At 46.2% G+C, this 19,535-nt stretch overlaps 1 protein-coding gene across 1 annotated transcript; it reads right to left on the reverse strand.

Moving 5' to 3' along the window:
- Positions 1-1,869: 1,869 nt before the first annotated feature.
- Positions 1,870-19,385, reverse strand: CDCA8 (cell division cycle associated 8). Its single transcript, XM_007979361.3, has 10 exons — positions 19,074-19,385; positions 18,825-18,953; positions 15,576-15,616; positions 12,578-12,650; positions 11,374-11,459; positions 10,068-10,132; positions 8,249-8,344; positions 6,042-6,168; positions 4,517-4,603; positions 1,870-3,238 (listed from the first exon to the last, which is right to left on the reverse strand). The coding sequence occupies exons 1-10, from the start codon at positions 19,165-19,167 to the stop codon at positions 3,194-3,196; spliced, it is 843 nt and encodes a 280-aa protein (XP_007977552.1). The 5' UTR covers positions 19,168-19,385; the 3' UTR covers positions 1,870-3,193.
- Between the last annotated feature and the right edge of the window lie 150 nt (positions 19,386-19,535).

Genomic DNA, 19,535 nt, shown 5'->3' on the forward strand with positions numbered 1-19,535 from the left:
TATGCTTTCTCTCCACAGCAGACAGTAAAAACTCAATTGCCTACAGAGATGAGGCAGGTAACATCAAGGGAAGAAGTAATCTCATCAGGATTGCTTTGAACTGGAAGAGGATTCTCTGTGGGCCAAGGAAAGCTGCTACTGAGCTCTAGCCAACTGTTGACCCGTGCTGTCAGATCTTATTTTCAGAGGTTAGCAATCTTTGTGTAATCGCCCCATATTTAAATGGTCAGCAACTAATTTGGGAAAAAAACAAAACAAAACAAAACCCAAACCCAACCTGAGTGTGAAAGTATGCCTTGGGGCTGGCAGTGAGATTTAGGTTGTCTTTGTCCCAGCCCTGTGACATAGTTCAGCCTGTACTTAAAAATCCTGGGATGGTAGGGACATAAGTTCTGCAAAATCTATCAAATCAACAAAAGATACCAAATGATAAAAAAACAAATTTTTTTTTAAAATCCTGGAATGTAGCTGGGCACGGTGGCTCATAACTGTAATCCCAGCACTTTGGGAGGCAGAGGTGGGTGGATCACCTGTCAGGAGACCAGCCTGGCCAACATGGCGAAACCCTGTCTCCACTAAAAGTACAAAACTTAGCCAGGCGTGGTGGTGTGCACCTGTAATCCCAGCTACTTGCAAGGCTGAGGCAGGAGAATTGCTTGAACCTGAGAGGTGGAGGTTGCAGTGAGCCGAGATCACACCACTGCCCTCCAGCCTGGGCAACAAGAGTGAAACGCTGTCTCAAAAGTTGATCAATCAATCAATCAATCAATCAATCCTGGGATGGGGAACTCTTTACTTTCCAAGCCAGCCCCTTATATGAAATGAAGAACTGTCATGTCTCAGTCCCAGGCATTAATCAGGCACCTGCTGCATAACGTGCATTTCCTATGAGGTGATTTAGGCAGTGGTGCAGACTGAAATGGGACGAGCCTGGTTCTGGGTAAAGCATGTTGGATCCTAAGTGTTTCCTTGGTATCAGGCTCTTTAGGCCTGATGACCTATAGTCTAGGTTGCTTATTTGCACTGAGTAACCCTTCTTCCAAATGCTGGCACTACCAGAAGGCTCCTAGTCTATAAATTGTTAATGCCCAATGACCTGGCTAAGTATGCCCCCAGGTTGTCTTCTCTTGCATCATTAGCTCTAGGTTGATCATTTTCAGCCTAGAGAGTTCTGGGAAGGCAGATCTGCCAGGGCCTCAGAAACTTTGGGAAGTAAGACTCATGATCACCCAATTACTCTTGCCCCGTTTTGTTCCTGGTCAACAAAAGTCCACTACAAATTATAGAGACCCTAGGCGTTGTCCTCCCAGATACAAATTTCTAGCTCATGGAATGAAAGTGCTGGGGGTGCTCTGATGGGGGTTGAAGGTACTGATGCTCTGGATCTTGTAGTAAGCCCCTTTTTCAGATACCAGAATGATTCTGTCCGAAGCAAAGGTTTTTTTTTTTTTTTTTTTTTTTGAGACGGAGTCTCGCTCTGTCTCCCAGGCTGGAGTGCAGTGGCCGGATCTCCACTCACTGCAAGCTCCGCCTCCCGGGTTCATGCCATTCTCCTGCCTCAGCCTCCCGTGTGGCTGGGACTACAGGCGCTCGCCACCGTGCCCGGCTAATTTTTGTACTTTTAGTAGAGACGGGGTTTCACCGTGTTAGTCAGGATGGTCTCGATCTCCTGACCTCGTGATCCGCCCATCTCGGCCTCCCAAAGTGCTGGGATTACAGGCCTGAGCCACCGCGCCCGGCCCCGAAGCAAAGGTTTTCATATCTTCTGAGAAAAGCAGATGTGCAAAGACCCCCACAACAATTGCTGCCTCCCTAGTCCACGGAGCACAGCTTAGAGAGGACAGGCAGGATGAATAGTGATTACAAAAGAAAACACAAAACCAGAATTTATTGAAAGTAGGTACCAGCTCTGATTACAACAATCAGCTCAAAGATACCATTACTCAAAACAATATATACAAAAATCTCAGGGAAAGGAGAATAAAAGAACTTAAAAGAATACAACTTGAATAGGACTGTTTTACTAAAATGGTCATGTTGCAAAACAACAGATACCACAAAGAGCCCTACATGAGAAAGTCATGTGCCCTCAAGCCTGGGGGTGAAGACTCTAGTTCTCAAATTCTTAGAACACAGCTCATGATTCTCCAGGGCAGAGAGGCTGGCTGGAGAAGAGGACCTCACTGCTGGCTGTTAAACAAAGTCCATGCCCCAGGCACAGGCACACATGGAATGAGGCCACCAAGCAAGTCACACCTGCCCCCTGTCCCCATAAGCCCCATAGTAGAGAAGTGCTCTCTGAAGTCTACTGACTTGGCAGCGACCACTGGACCATGGATAGCTTAGAGACAGTTATTCTGTGGCCAGTGACATAAAACCCCCAGAATCTAAGCCCTACAATTCCCTTATCCAAATTTCCACTAACTAGGGAGGTAGAAGAGCAAGACATGGAAGTTGCCTCCAAACCAGTATTTGGTCTTCAGTAAACAGGGATAAACATAAAACACTGTTCCACAAGCAGGCTTCAGAACTACTGGGCACAGCAGGTGAAAGATCCCAAAGTCCCATTTAGCACCTCCCACAGGAGGAGGAGGAGGGCTGGTAGGGGAGATGTGATGAGTGCCAGAGGGGAGATGGGCATGTTCCCTACCGAGGTCCCTGCTGACAACTATCCTACTCTGCTGATCTGTACAGTTCCCTACCTTCGGGACTGACCCTCTCATGACCCAGAGCTCACTTATCTCAGCCTAAACCTCCCAGTCTCAAGCACAGAGAGCAGAAATACCAGATGCAGAGGTTCTCTGGGTAGGAGTGGTGGACGCAGTCTTCCTGAGAACACAGGGTTCTTCTGCGCCCCCTCAACTGCAGGCAGGGCAGGGCGAAGAGGATGTCGAGTTGCAGGAGGCAGAAGGCAGCAGCTCAGAGGGCAGGGAGGGTTCAGCTGGGAGACTGATGGGAAGCTTCTATGGCATGGCCCCAGCAAGCAGTGACTGGGGTCAGCTGGGATGGGAGGGTGAACAGACAGCTCTACCTAACTGGTGTGGGAACAGCATGTCTGAATTCCTGAATTCCCCTAGAGGAACACGGCTCCTTGCTCTGGAACTTCACACTCAAACAATAAGCCTGAAGGGAAGAAGTCTCTTCAGGGTCCCAGAAGTGCCCATTAAAAGTCCATCCTGTCAACTTTGGCATCTCATTTGTGGGTCCGTATGCTGCTGCAGATTTGGGCGAGACGGTTCTAGAAAGAAAAGGAGAGAGGTCATTGTAGAAGATGTCATTTGGCAGGCTTGCCCCTTGGCCTCCCACAGTCAGCCTGAGCACAGGTCTGACTGAGCCTCAGCTCCTCCGTTCTCTATCTGTATCACACATGAATTCACCTTTTTGAACCTGTTTCTCATCCGAACAAGGGAGTAAAATAACAACTCAAGTGAGACAGTAAAGGTATCATAGGAGATTATTTGAGAAGAACATTGCAATAGGTCTAGCTAGAGGATGACAGTCACAAGATTTGGGTGGCTAGGTGTGTGTGGGATCTCAGCACTGGGCCTATGTTCAGAAAGACAGGTTTGGGAAACCAGCCCCACCTTGTCTCCTTCCTTGGATGTACCCTTCAGACCCCATAGAAGGGTGAGGGTAAGGTTGCCATGTTTACACTAAGTGCTCCATCCACCACCCAAGATGATGGCTGACTGGACCAAGGAGGTTCATCCCTGGCTGAGCCAATTAAATTCTTTCTATTGATAATTTACTTTACTTTTAGAGCTGAAGTCTTTCTCTGTCACCCAGGCTGGAGTGCAGCAGCACGATCATGGGTCACTGCAGCCTTGTACTCATGGGCGCAAACAATTTCTCTCACCTGAGCCTCCTGAACTGCAGGAATTACAGGTGTGCGCCACTGTGCCTGGCCCTCTTGAGAATTTAAACCAAGACAAGAAATTGAACAGTTGAGAAATGGAGCAATAAAGTTAGGGTTGGAGGTGTGGTTACTCAAAGTCACATGCAAAACAATGTTAAGTAAGCACAGAACCTGGAGCCTGTGGAGAAGGTTATCTGCTGAGAGGGAGGAATGAAGATGTGCGAGAGAAATGAGCACACAGGCCTCAGCTGATGGCCCCACCACTCCAGAGGCTTGGCCATTCAGCTCGCTCTTCGATTCTGTAAGATTCCTGATAACAAGCTCCGACCCTCATTCTTGAGTTATTCTAGGTTTCAGTTCCTGGTGGCCAATAGTGACCTAACATAACCCTAGCACTAACTGCCTGAATGAGGCAGAATTTTGATTTTGCAGTGGAACTTCTGTGGCAGGCACCCTGGGATTGAACAAAACTCAACATCAGTTGAGGAACAGAATTGCTGCTATCTAAGTAGGGTAAGTGTCAAACTCTCTTGGGGGAAGAAAGACAACACAAATATAAGTAGAAAGTATTAGCCCAGGCCCAAAAGACAATCCTAAACAAAGGTAGCCCAAGAAAGCTACTGGAGGCATCCTATGTGTAGAGACGAATATGAGACTTACGGAGAGCTTCTTAATGTTTCCCAAGGCCTCTGGATCCAGCTGGGCAATATTGTGCCTCTGCAAGTCACTGGCCAGTAATCGCAGGCTCTGTATAGAGACGGGAGTGGGTTAAACTGGCCATGGCCCTTAGGGCAGGAACTCCCATCCAGCAGTGTGCCCTAAAGGATCCCCCTGATATCCTGCACTTAGTGGTGGGGAATGGCTGGGATGGAGAAGTGGCAAGACAGGCAGGAAGTATATGAGCCCTAAGGAGACAATGACTTCATTAGCGCTATCACTGGGGAGGAGGCTGGATTACCTGGGCACAAAAGGCATGTACATTATCTAAGAAATGCCGTGCAGAGTATGTCTGAAACAAACCGTCCTCCCCTCACAAGGGCTGAGGTCAGCAGCTCGCTCCATGAAGCCAGAGACACTAAGCTTAGCCTGTTTCAGAATCCCTTAAAGTTATACAAAGCTGAAGGCACAGCTCATGCTCCCGGTTCTAGACTAAGCACATACCTCGGTGGTGCCCTCCTCTGCACCACCCTTTAACATGTCTATTATTGCACATATCACAGATACCATGATTGCAAACCCATCTTGACCACTGAGCTGCTTCTCAAGGGCAGGCCCCATGTCTACTTCTTGGGCCTGTGACAATCGGGTGGGCAAATGTTAGTTGATGAACAGATGGAGGCTGGCGTGGTGGCTTGTACCTGTAATCCCAGTACTTTAGGAGTCCGTGGTGGGTGGATCACCTGAGGTCAGGAATTCGAGACCAGCTTGACCAATATGGTGAAACACCATCTCTACTAAAAATACAAAAATTAGCCGGGTGTGGTGGCGTGTGCCTGTAGTCCCAGCTACTCAGGAGGCTGAGGCAGGAGAATCACTTGAACCTGGGAGGCGGAGGTTGCAGTGAGCCAAAGTCGTGTCACTGCACTCCAGGCTGGGTGACAGAGGGAGACTCTGTCTCAAAAAAAAAGAAAAAAAAGGCCGGGCGCGGTGGCTCATGCCTGTAATCCCAGCACTTTGGGAGGCCAAGGAGGGCGGATCACGAGGTCAAGCGATCGAGACCATCCTGTCCAACGTGGTGAAACTCCATCTCTACCAAAAATACAAAAATTAGCTGGGCATGGTGGCGTGTGCCTGTAGTAACAGCTACTTGGGAGGCTGAGGCAGGAGAATCGCTTTAACCCAGGAGGTGGAGGTTGCAGTGAGCCGAGATTGCACCACTGCACTCTGGTCTGGCGACAGAGTGAGACTCCATCTCAAAAAAACAAGAACAAAAACAAAATAAAACAAAACAAAAACAAAAAAAAACCCCAGAAAAACAGATAGAACCCAGAGCTGAGCAACGATCTTTGCAGTCTGGGCCTCTAACCTGGGAGAGAAAACTGGGTTCTGAGTCCTGCAGAAGTGTGGAGATCAGGACCCACGCCCTGAAAGGACTCTGAGGGTGAAGTGTGGGTGAGGGCCCAGGGAAAAGAAATGCTTGACTAAGCGGCACACTATGGCCTGGCTTCCCTTGGAAATACTTCACCTCTCCGCCGCCCACTGGCACAGTGAGGAAGATCTCTTTGCTGTCAGCAAGAGGGCTGCCATTCCCTGAGATGTTGTAAATCCGCTCTCCTGCTGCTGGAGTACGCAGGCCAGGGGTCTTGAAGACCCTAGAATGGGAAAATCTCTGTTAAGATAGCTTGGCAATTGGATGACACCAGACTCTATAGGTCATTTTAACCTCACTCTGGTCTCAAGCTGCAGTTTTCAAGTCACACATTCCTAAGAAAGCATGTTCTAAATTTAGAAAAAAAAACTGTTTTAAAGCAGTAATGACTAAACACAGCTGGAGAAAGAAGGTTGTAATTATTGAACATACATCTTGCAAACAGCCAACTCTTATCCACATAAAGTTTAGGTCCAAAGCTCCATATGGGTGCCAGTCATCCATCCATCTACAAAGCCAGAAATAAGCTGGTTAACTGTTTCCAGGCATGGCTGCTTCCATCAAGAGGAATTTTTCAGAGGCAAAGGAGGATGATTTAGAGATTACATCCTTATACTAATTTCTCAAGACAGTTAAAATACTGCTACCTAGTTTTCTCTAAATGCCTTTTGTTACATACTCATGTGAAAAAACAAACTGTAAAGAAAAGTGAGAATTGGCTGAGTGCAGTGGCTCACACCTGTAATCCCAGCACTTTGGGAGGCCGAGGCAGGTAGATCACCTGGGGTCAGGAGTTCGAGACCAGCCTGGCCAACATGGCAAAATCCTGTCTCTACTAAAAATACAAAAATTAGCCGGGCGTGGTGGCATGCGTCTGTAATCTCAGCTACTCAGGAGGCTGAGGCAGGAGAATCACTTGAACCTGAGAGGTGGAGGTTGCAGTAAGCCGAGATCGCACCACTGCACTCCAGCCTGGGTGACAGAGCGAGACTCCGTCTCAAAAAAAAAAAAAAAGTGGCAATTAAAAGTAGAAAATAAATCTTCCACACTTCCCCCATACTAGAGATAACTACTTCTTGCTCTCCTCCCCAGGGGTAACCACTCTGAGTTCCTTATCTGTCCTTCCAGAAACTTTCTATGTATATAAAACCAAATGGGATCACACAGCACAATGTTCAGCAACCTGCTCGGAGATGCTCTGTGATCACGGCGCTCTTTCCCTATCAGCACACACAGATCCAGTCTTTTTTAATAGCTATACAGCATCTCCTATTTAGTCTACTAGATTCTTTGGAAGGTATTAACTTATGCTGCAACAATATCCTTGCTTATGCCAGCCTCCAAAAAAGCAGTATCAAGTTTTACTTCTACCAAGAGTGCGGAAGAGTGCCTATTTATCTTTAAAAAACTGATTTGAGGCCCAGTGTGATGGCTCGTGCTTGTAATCCCAGCACATTGGGAGGCCGAGGTGGGCGGATCGCTCGAGCCCAGGAGTTCGAGACCAGCCTGGGCAACCTGGCAAAACCCCATCTCTACAAAAAACCCAAAAACTTAGCCGGGCACAGTGGCATGCTTGGGAGGCTAAGGTGGGAGAATCACCTGAGCCTGGGAAGTCAAGGTTGCAGTGAGCCGTGATTGTGCCACAGCTCTCCAGCCTGGGCATTAGGGAGAGACCCTGCCTCAAAATAAATATATATTTTAAAAATAAAATAAAAACCTTCTGATTTGAATCAGAAAAGGCCAAAAACGTCACTTAGAGGCCTCCTAGTCATCCCAGGCAGAATATTCACCTCCCTCCCATTAAAGAATCATTTTGCCACTGAAGATGGGTGAAACTACACTTAAGGGAGAGGCATACACCAGGAAACCCAGCTGGCCACTGTCCTCTGACAAGGCACCCCAGGCCAAGGACTTGGGACTATTTTCTTTTATTTTCTTAAGACAGAGTCTCACTCTGTTGCCCAAGCTGGAGTGCAGTGGTGTGATCTTAGCTCACTGCAACCTCCACATCCTGGATTCAAGCAATTCTCCTGTTTCAGCTTCCCAAGTAGCTGGGATTACAGGTACACCACCATGCCTGACTAATTTTCATATTTTTAGTAGACGTGGGGTTTCGTCATCTTGGCCAGGCTGGTCTTGAACTCCTGACCTCAAGTGATCTGCCCACCTTGACCTCTCAAAGTGCTGGGATTACAACATGAGCTATCGTGCCTGGCCTAGGAGTATTTTCTTAGACACTCCTTCTCTGGGTAGTGCTCAATGTTGGAATCCCATCAAATCCAAGTGTTCCCCTCAATACTCACCTTGAGTCAAACCTGGGTGTCAGGCCTGGAGTTGGTTTGACCATGGACATCTCCAATCGGCCCACGGCTGGGGTAACAGTGTTAGCACGGCTTGACCTACAGGTAAGAAATGGCCATCAGGTATGCCAACTCTCAAGTTCCACGAAGGCAGCAGCACAGGAGTGACACGTGGAGAACTGACTGTGAGATACTGCTCCGGGCGCCTCGCGCACATCGACTTACATGACCCTTCTAACAACATGGGAGGCCAGCACTGCTGCCATCCTCATACACAGATGCAGAAACTCAGGTGCATCGAGTTTTAAAAACTTGCCCAAGATCACATATCCAATTAGGATGGAGCCAAAACTTTGAACCGAAGCAGCCTGTCTCCAGAATCCGACTTTTTTTTTTTTTTGAGATGGAGTCTTGCTCTGTTGCCCATGCTGGCGTGCAATGGTGCAATCTTGGCTCACTGCAACCTCTGCCTCCCGGGTTCAAGTGATTCTCCTGCCTCAGCCTCCCGAGTAGCTGGGACTATAGGCATGCACCACCACACCCAGCTAATTTTTCTTTTTCTTTTTTGAGACGATCTGTCGCCCAGGTTGGAGTGCAGTGGCTGGATCTCAGCTCACTACAAGCTTCGCCTCCCGGGTTTATGCCATTCTCCTGCCTTAGCCTCCCAAGTAGCTGGGACTACAGGCGCCCGCCACCTCGCCCGGCTAGTTTTTTGTATTTTTTAGTAGAGACGGGGTTTCACCGTGTTAGCCAGGATGGTCTCGATCTCCTGACCTCGTGATCCGCCTGTCTCAGCCTCCCAAAGTGCTGGGACTACAGGCTTGAGCCACCACACCCGGCCCCAGCTAATTTTTGTATTTTTAGTAGAGAGAGGGTTTCACCATGTTGGCCAGGTGGGTCTCAAACTCCTGACCTCAAGTGATTCACCCACCTTGGCCTCCCGAAGTGCTGGGATTACAGGCGTGAGCCACCGCGCCTGGCCTCAGAATCTGACTTTTTAATCAAGGAAACAGCCTCTTCATGTGAAGGCTCCCCCAGCTGGAATTCTGTCCTCGTGCCATGCAGCTGCTGCACTGCTCAAGAGAAATGCATTCGTTCCTCCACAGACATGCATCCCGGTGACTACTCTCCTAAGCTGCTTTACCTTCCCCCACATGGCTTATGGTAGAGTCCAGCATAATCAACTCAAGCCCATAGAGGTTCTTCACTTTGCAGGACTGGACAAAACATTTTAAGAAACCAATTATAAGTAAGTGACAGTCACTCTATGACAAACTATGGGGTAGCTCTACACATGGGCTATTAAGAACTGAAACATAACAGGCAGTTCTTGCTATACTTAAAAAAAAATGGGGGCCGAGGTGGGCGGATCATCTGAGGTCGGGAGTTTGAGACCAGCCTGACCAACATGGAGAAATCCCGTTTCTACTAAAAATACAAAACTAGGCGGGTGTGGTGGCGCGTGCCTACTATCCCAGCTACTCGGGAGGCTAAGGCAGGAGAATCATTTGAACCCTCAAGGCAGAGGTTGCAGTGAGCCAAGATTGCGCCATTGCACTCAAGCCTGGCCAACGAGAGTAAAACTCCGTCTCAAAAAAAAAAGTGGGGAAGGATAGAGAATGTACATTAAAGTACTGGAGATGGTTTTGGTTTAGGCCATTTCTAGAGACCCCTCCAGCTCGGACACTCAAGGATTCAGTGATTTTAAGCTGCATTCAAACACTAGCCACCAGAGCTTTTTTCACTGCCCCTCACTTTCTGCCATGATATATATGGCTCTCCAATAAAACCCAAAACACCACAACTTTAGAAAATCCACTACCTTTTCCTTTTGCCTTTTCCTTGTATGGACTGAGTTCTCTTCTTGGATGGAGGACACCTTTTGACCTGCAGTCACAATCAAACGAGACTAAGGTTACAAAACACCCAGCAAAGAGGAAAGGTAAGGAGGGTAAGGAGGTTTTTTTTTTTTTTTTTAAATGGTTAAGAACAAGCTTTGGATAGTTAATACTAAATATAATAAGGTGTATCTCAGAATACAATGACTTAAAAAGTTCAGAACATAACTAATTGAATAAGGACTTCTACTGGCTCGGTTTTCAAAATAGAGGATTTTGGCCAAGATTAAAGGTACATCTCTTTTGAATTGATTGCAGCCTGGCTTGTACCCCACTACTTTACATAAAGGGCTGCTGTGAAGGTCACTCAGGGCATCCCAGGTGCCCAATCAAAGGCAAACCCTGCAGTGCTCCCTTCCTGGGGCCTGGGAGGTCCCTGGTAAGAATCACTCCTTATCTTCCATATATTCTCTCCTCCCTTGTCTTCCGTGATGGATCCGTCTTTCCTGCTTCTCTAGCTTCCTTGGCAGTCTGCCTTAGGAGCTCCTCTCTCTACCATCCCTCTAGTGTCCACTCTCAGACTCCCTCCCTTCCTGCTCTCCCGGCACAACCATCTCCACTCCCACACTGGGACAAACACCTTAAGACCTGGGAGGCAGTGAATCTCTCGATCTCCCTCTTCTCCCTGAGCTCCAGGCTGAAATTTCTGTCTAGCCTAGATGTCCTGGAAAAGTAATGAATAGTCAACATGTCATGCAATTGACATGTGCTCCCCTTACCCCCAGTCCAGCACCTCTGCTGCCTGGATCCCACGCTTCACTGGATGGCAGTTGCCTTAGCTAGAAACCATGCAGTTGTCTCTGATTCCTCCTTTTCTCCACCAACCATGCCACTTCTTTCTAAAACCTACCTCAAAATCTTCCCTTCATTTTATAGTGTCAGCATATCAGTTCAAGAATTCATAGGCTTCCAACTGGTTTCTTCATCTCCAGTTTCCCCCCTCCCCCATTTATCCTGAATACTGTTCCTCTTTCCTTTCTTCTCCAGCTAGTAGTAGACTCTCACTCACCTTGAAAGGCCTGCCTATGTCCTAGTGGGGTAGGGGAGACTTGCTAGCTTCCTCTTCTGTGTTCCACACACTTTGCACACCAGCCAATTATCACTTTTGTCATTGCCATGTAAAGTAGGATCATCTCTACTGAACTGTGAGCTCTGGTGTACAACAGTGTATTTTATGCATTTGTATTTGCTTGTGATAACCCCCAGCCTCCAACCTCAGTGTCCACTTACTCTTGAAGTTTGAGGATTCTTATGTTCATTTTCTTCTTCTTCTTCCTCTTCCACTATCATTTCATCTACTTGTATTACCTTTCGTGCTGTAAGAAACAGTTTCAACAGGGTAGTGTTTCTGATGAGAATCAAGTTTTGTGCATTCACATTTCTTATAGGAATAAACGTATGCAATCTGAAGCTGCAATGAAGAAATGGACTAAAAATAAGGAAGACTTTTTAAGAAAGAGGGTTTAGACAAAGGAAACTAATCAGAGTGTTAAGAAACCCCATATGATGCTTTGTAGGGACAGCCCAGCATTCTGAATAATTGAGTTTGCCCTGCCCAATGCAGAGGGTGCCCTGGTGTGTAGCCTCGAAATCCTGGCCATGGGTCAGGATGTTGTTATAAGAGTTGGATGCATCCAACTATCATAGCTTAATGACAGTGACATTAAATCCATGTCACAATTCATCCTGATCCGATTCCCTGCTCACTAGTCACAACCTGGTTTCCCATACAACTTTTCCTATAAGACAGTGTTTCTCAGAGTGCGGGACATGTATGTAAGATGATTTTATGCAGATAGATCATGAAATTGAGTAACTTTTTCTTTTTTTTCCTTTCCTTTCCTTTCTTTCTTTTTTTTTTTTTTTTTTTTCAGAGACATTGCCCAGGCTGGTCTTAAACTCCTGGGCTCAAGTAACCCTCATGGCTTGGCCTCCCAAAGTGCTGGAATTACAGGTGTGAGCCATCACAGCTGGTCTGAATTGAGTAACTTTGAATTAAATGCAGAGAAAGTCATTCCTTTTTCAATTCTCTTTCAACTTTGCTGATTACACCAGGGAGCGTCTCAGTTGGTGTTACCTGTCTTTTAACTCCGCTCTAAATCTTGCCATCTATTTAACCCAGGGGAAAGTAACCAGGCCACAATGTTTGGTTTCCAGCACAGTTTTTTCCCTTTCACTTTAGCTCACACACGGCTCTTGAGTTTGCTTAGTAGCAGTCCTGCACACAGTTAACTAAATTTCTGGTTTGAGTTGCTGTTCGGGGGGAAAAAATTAACTAAATGCACCATCCAAAAGCAAATGTTTGGATTTACAAGATTAAGAACCAGACTTTAAAGGGAAGAGGCTCTACCAACAAGGCCCTGCCTGAGCCGCCAACCAAGCAACCTGAGCCTCGGTTCTTTCTGTTCAACAAGGAGTTTTGACAGGTACTCACTTTTGGCAGATTTCAGGGGTGTCTGAATAGCTTCTGCTGTTAGTTTGTTTATTTCAGTGATATCCAGGTCAGCCTGTGACAAACATAGCCAGAAAGCACCAGGCTTATTCCACCAAAATATGAGGAAAAATATTTCAAGATAAATTTTTTTAAAAAAACTCTTATTTGATACATAAGACTATTAAATGTTAGTGATACAATATACAATACAGCAGACTCCCATAAACCCACCACACAACCCAAGACCTAAAACATTGCCAATAACTTGCTTCTGGCTCTTTATTCATTCCTTGTTCCACTTTCTTATCTTTCTCCCAAAGGTGATGAGTCTCCTAACCCTGTCATTCCCCAGAGGTAACCATATCATTCCACTTGTCTAATCGACAGGTATATGTGCATGTGCTCACAGATACATGCAAATGTGTGTATATGTGTGTACACATAGATGTGCTTTTTCACAAGTGTGTACTTAAGCATTTTGTTTAGTCTTGGCTGTTTTCACCACTCTGTGGTTGTAGTTAATTTGTTTTCATTGCTATATCATATCCCACTGTGTGATTATACCACAATGGATTTGTCCATCTTCCATCAATAGTTTCCTATTATAAACACTGCTACCTTGAACTGTCTTACATGTGTCTGAGGTACATGTCCAAGTTTCCCCTTGGCTCTATCCTTTGGATAGGGCATGACAGGGATTATAGGTTACATAAATATTCAGCCTTCGCATTACACCAAATTGTTTCCCAAAGTGGTTACCCTTGTCTAGCCCATTTGCAAACAATCCAAGTTCCTAATGATCTACATCCTCTACAACACTTGGTGGGGTGTCAGGCTTACCATTTTTTTTATAAATCTACAGGGTCTCAGTAAGGTTTTCTAAGATGATCCTGGGTCCTTCAAAAAGGCTTCCAGTCACCATTCAAATTAGGTTTTCTTTCATATGGTAGTAAGTATGGACACTACAAAGAGCAGTCAAGATTCTGTCCTTTCCTTATAGAACACATGTAAATATCAGAATTATCATTACAGGTTTGGAATGGCACAGCTTTCATTTCTGGTAGGGACTGCTTGACGTACTCAGAGAAGGATTCTGAGGCTGTCTTAGGCTTAGCAAGAAATAGTGCTGTAATAAATTACTGATGTTTGCCAGGCTTGATGGAACAGAAGGTAGGGGCATTCCTGCCAACCTTCTGCCATCTCTAGAAACAACTGGCATGTTTTGGAGTCATCAGTAGTGGCAGGCCACTGGTCATCTACTGGGCAGGAGAGTTAACAGAGCAGGCCTGAGACTGATACACATAGAAAGGCCTATTTGCAAGCTTGGCCTTGGTTGGCGTCTGGGAACTTGGATTTCAGAAAGGTTCCCACTTTTCCTTAGCAAGAATGCCTCATTGTGCCTAAACTTCATGCAAACAATACGGCTCATGCTGAACACCTACTTCCCTCTGAAAGTCCAGGATTTTGACATGTGCTAGGCAGAGGATGCCTATGTGAGCAGCCCCCAGGTAAAACTCTGGGCACTGACTCTCTAATCAGCTTTTCTGGTAGACAGCATTTCGTATGTGTTGAATTAAGCATGTTCTGTGTGACTCCATAGGGAGTAGACTCCTAGAAGCCTGGTTTCCTCTGGACTTTGACAAAGGGGAAGCACTTTTCCCCTTTGTTGATTTATGCTTTGTATTCTTTCACTGCAATAAATCATTGCCATGGGTGTGACTGTATGCTCAGCCCCGTGAATCCTCATAGCAAATCACCAAACTTGGAGGTGGTCTTGGGAGCCCCAGTACACTTCCCAACTAAGAGCTTTTATAGATTTTCTATCATTCCTTTCTTGAGTTTTAAATCATATTAGTCAAGGCTAGAATTCTCTCAACTTGGTGTGGTAACAATGGCTCTCTCATCTGACATTAGAAGTTCTCATTTGCAGTTCTGTATGTCTAATTTAAAAAGAGGGAACTGCATTAGCTAGTAAGCATAATTCATCTCAGAGGTAACTAACTTTTAAAACATTAGAGCTCAGTGTGTGTAGGGGGGTGAGTAATCCCTACCTCTCTCCTATAGTATTCATCCCCAAATGCTCCAATTTTTTCCAAATTGATAATTGGCTCCTCATTACCTTTACCTTCTGAATGAAGCTGGTGGAGATCTGCTATTGTACCCTTGGTGGTCAGACTCCTTCAGACCCTGAGATTCCAAATGATTCTGATCAACTCAACAAAAGATGTCAATTTTGGGATTTACTTTGTAAATCTGATCAAGGCTACAATAAACTGACAGAAAGATACACAAATGCGTGCACACATGCATTGTTTGTATATGATTTTAGAGTGCCTAGGGACTCTGTGAAGCCCATGTATGGACTAGTTCCCAATGCTGTCTCATAAAACTTTCTGCAAGAGTAGCAATGTTCTATTTCTGTGCTCTCTGATGGAGTAGCTACTAGTCACATGTAGCTACCGAACACGTAAAATGTGGCTAGTATGTCTGAGGAAATGAATTCCTTAATTTTATTAATTGTGATTAACTGAAATAGATACATATGCCTGGTGGCTACTATACTGGATGGTGCAATCCTGGCACTGATGCTGGGAGGAAGGAGATGAGAGGGGTTGGGGAGTACTGAGCATCCCAAGCAAGAGCACTGCTTCTACAGTACAACATGATGAAACAGCCTCATCATCTAGCAGGTCAGTGCATAGTGCAATGACTCAGGCGCTTAAAGGAACTTGGGCTTGAGGCTTTCTACTTCTGCTGTAGAGTTCAGGACAAAGGACTGCAAGAAATTGGTCAAAAATAGAACTGCTACCCTCTGTAGGACTCAGAACTATCTGGGTCTCATGTACACAGTGTCTGGCCCAACTCTAATTTTTCAGTTGACACAAACAGATAATGTCCCTTTATGAAACCTCTTCCACAGTAAGCACCTATTAGTTGGATCTGGGGACTGAACTAGACTTAAGTAACCACTGACTGGAAAATAGGACAGGTCACTTACTGTTGCCGCCTCTTCCAGGGCCTGTTTGTTTCCTCCAAGGGCTTTAAAAAGAATGTTGTAGTTACTATTAGATTTTAACAATAAATCATCTGCCTAATAGTACCATTTATCTTTCTAAAACTGGTACAGCTCTTAGTCGAACATTCAAGGACCTTCACCATCTAATCTATTCTTTCTCCAAGTTATATCCCAAATGTGCCACTGACTCTCAGGACTTGTTGCCATGGTACTCTGTATTTCCTCTGCCTGAAATTCTCCTCCGTACTTGATAAATTTCTAACTCATCCTTCAAAACTCAGCTCAAACATCACCCCCAAAATTCTGCTTATCTTTTTAAAAAATATATTTTAAATTTTATTTATTTTTGAGACAGAGTCTTGCTTTGTCACCCAAGCTGGAGTGGAGTGGCGCCACCTTGGTTGTCTCCTGGGCTCAACTGATCCTCCACCCTCAGACTCCCAAGTAGCTGGGACTACAGGCATGCACCACCACATTTGGCTAATTTTTGTATTTTTTTGTAGAGATAGGGTTTTGCCAAGTTGTCCAGGTTTTTTTTTTTTCAAATAGAGATGTGGTCTCCTGCTATGTTGCCCTGGCTGGTCTTGAACTCCTGGGCTCAAGTGATACTCCTGCCTTGGCCTCCCAAAGTGCTAGGATTACAGGCATGAACCCCCACCCCATGCCCTGCCCTCTGCTTTTTTTTCTTTAAAAAAAAAATGTGTTTTTATTTTAATTATTTTTTTAAAGTTTAAAGATAGGGTCTTGCTATGTTGCCCGGGCTGGTCTCAAATTCCCGGGCTCAAGCAATCTACCTGCCTCGGCCTGCCAAAGTGCTGGGATTACAGGTGTGAGCCACTATGCCTAGCCTGCTTATTTTTCTATCTCAGCAGGTTGCTGCAAAGTGTGGAGTAAGTTGCTCACCCTCATCATACCCAGTAACCACTCAGAGCTTTTTAAACAGTCCATCCTTGCCTTGGACTGAATTCCAGAGATAAATTTTTGCTTCTGGCAAAAATTTAGCAGTCAATAGAAGTACAGTAAATGTGTGTTGAATGAAAAGGTCTTTGTGAGATTTACATGTAGAATAAAAAGTTAGGTTAGATCCTCCTGCTAGAAACCCTCACAGTATCTTGTAAAACAGTTAAGATCTCAGGCTATGAAACCAGAATACCTGGGTTCAAACAGACTATTCCATTAACTAGCTTATGAGGCCTTGAGCAAAGTATCCAATTTCTCTGTGCCTTAATCTTGTCATTTAGAAAAATAGGGATATTATTAGTTATGAAGAAAAATTAGTTAATATATGTAAAACACTTGGTACAATGCCCATCCGGCATAGAAATCACAATATGCTCACTGACAACTACTCTATTCTATCTCCTTTGTAGTACCTATACTTTTAATTACATAATTGTATGTGGATTTTTCTAATAGCTCTTTTCTACTAACCTGTATGTTTCTGAAGGCAGAGACAATGTCTGTTTTATTCCCCAGTGCATCTTTAGCACCTAGCACTATGACTCACACATGCTCAGTATTTGTAGAAATGAGCAAATGAATGGCTTAATATTAATAAATAAAAGGACAAGTCAAAAGGATCATTCAACGTCTAATATGTGAACAGAACATGCATTTCTATCCAGCAAGGAGACTACATGCTGGATAATTAATAATAAGGAAAACATAAAAAGGCAACCCAGCAGAAAAGTACAGCCTCCTGCATTTCTCTGGACATTTAATAAGGGAGTGGGGAAGCAGGCTGGGATTTTTCTCTGGCCAGGAAAACTGATGTGCCTTTTTTTTTTTTTGAGATGGAGTTTCATTCTTGTTGCCCAGGCTGGAGTGCAATGGCGGGCTCTTGGCTCACCGAAACCTCCACCTCCCAGGTTCAAGCGATTCTCCTGCCTCAGCCTCCTGAATAGCTGGGATTAGAAGCATGCGCCACCACACCCGGCTAACTTTTTTGTATTTTTAGTAGAGACAGGGTTTCCTTTTTTTTTTTTTTTTTGTGAGATGGAGTCTCTCTCTGTCGCCCAGGATGGAGTGCAGTGGCCGGATCTCAGCTCACTGCAAGCTCCGCCTCCTGGGTTTATGCCTTTCTCCTGCCTCAGCCTCCCGAGTAGCTGGGACTACAGGCACCCGCCACCACGCCCGGCTAGTTTTTTGTATTTTTTTAGTAGAGACGGGGTTTCACCGCGTTAGCCAGGATGGTCTCGATCTCCTGACCTCGTGATCCACCCGTCTCGGCCTCCCAAAGTGCTGGGATTACAGGCTTGAGCCACCACGCCCGGCCGAGACAGGGTTTCTCCATGTTGATCAGGCTGGTCTCTAACTCCTGACCTCAGGTGATCTGCCCGCCTCAGCCTCCCAAAGTGCTGGGATTACAGGCATGAACCACTGCGCCCAGCCTGATGTGCCCATTTTTAAGTTAGCAATTTCCATAAGCTGCATAAGGAGCTGCTTTGGGTTATTCTTTCATCTGAGCTCTGGTTAACTAACCATGTCATTTATTCATTCATTTTTAAATGGGTTAGGTAAAATATACATATTTTTTTAAAATACTATTTTCTGGCTGGGCACAGTGGCTGACTCCTGTAATCCCAGCACTTTGGGAGGCTGAGGCATGCAGATCACTTGAGGTCAGTAGTGCGAGACCAGCCTGGCCAACATGGTGAAGCCTCGTCTCTACTGAAAATACAAAAATCAGCAGGGCATAGTGGCAGGAGACCGTAATCCCAGCTACTCCAGAGGGTGAGGCAGGAGAATCACTTGAATCCAGAAGGTGGAGGTTGCAGTGAGCCAAGATCGCACCACTGCACTGCACTCCAGCCTGGGTGACAGAGTGAGACTCTGTTCCAAAAAAAATAAAATAAAATTCCCGATGTGTGAAAATTATGTGAAATTCACATTTCAGTGTATCCATAACTAAAATTTTATTGGAATACAGCCCATCCATGCCCATTCACTACAGCTGTTTTGGACCTGTAACAGCAGAGCTAAGTTGTCCGACAGAGACCCCTCCCACCGGCTCAAGTAGCCTAAAATATTTGCTAGCTAGGCCTTTAGAGAAAAGGATGGAGACACATGACTTAGGGAAGTGAGACAGAGAGTGAAAGGGTCTGCAATTTTCCATAAGTGGTCATGTCAGCTCTCATTAAAAGGTGACATCTGAGCGAGTCCTTTCTGAAGGGTGTTACCTAACCCCAAGGGGCTCCCGGCCTCCGCCCAGGGAAGCTCTCCAGCTCTTACCGAAGTAGTCAAGCCAGTTCATCTCGCGCAGCGCCTTGGGGAGCCGCAGGATCTCGATGTTGTAGAGGTTATCCACCTCCTTGAGGAGGTTCTGCCTGTCTGACTCAATTTGCTTGATTCGTATTTCCACTGCGGGGGGCAGAGCCGACAGGACACGGGTCACGGGGCGGGTGAATCTGTGCAGCTCGTGTCCCCACCCGCCAGCATCCCGCGACCGCCCCAGGAGGCCGCGACGCCCTGGCCCCTTACCTTCACGGTCGAAGTCTTTCAGAAAGGAGGCGAGCTTCCGCCTCCGTAAGGAGTTGATCTTGGCCACCCGACTACTGCCCTTCCTAGGAGCCATGGCGCTCGGGGGAGGCTGCGGGGAGCGGCAGAGACGGGCAGGGAGGCAAGGAACCGGGTAGGGACGAGGAGGGCGGACGGGGACCACCCGAATAAGTCGCCAGGCACGTACCTCCGGTCTCGCGACAAGGGCTGAGTAAGACCTCGCTATGCCAGTGAGGGAGAGCGGCTCTACAGTCAACCGCCACCCAATTCAAACTCCACAGCCACAGACTGACGAATGAGAAACCGCCGTCCCACAGCATCCAATCACGAGCAAGTTCCTACCTGCCCGGGGTCTCCCGCCCAATGCGCTCCCTATAGCCGGAGTGCGTCAGCGCGGCCGCCGCCGTCGCGGGTACTCCTGGGAGTTGTGGTCCAGGCTTGTTT

The sequence above is a fragment of the Chlorocebus sabaeus genome, chromosome 20 (assembly GCF_047675955.1).
Source record: "Chlorocebus sabaeus isolate Y175 chromosome 20, mChlSab1.0.hap1, whole genome shotgun sequence".
Taxonomy (NCBI): domain Eukaryota; kingdom Metazoa; phylum Chordata; class Mammalia; order Primates; family Cercopithecidae; genus Chlorocebus; species Chlorocebus sabaeus.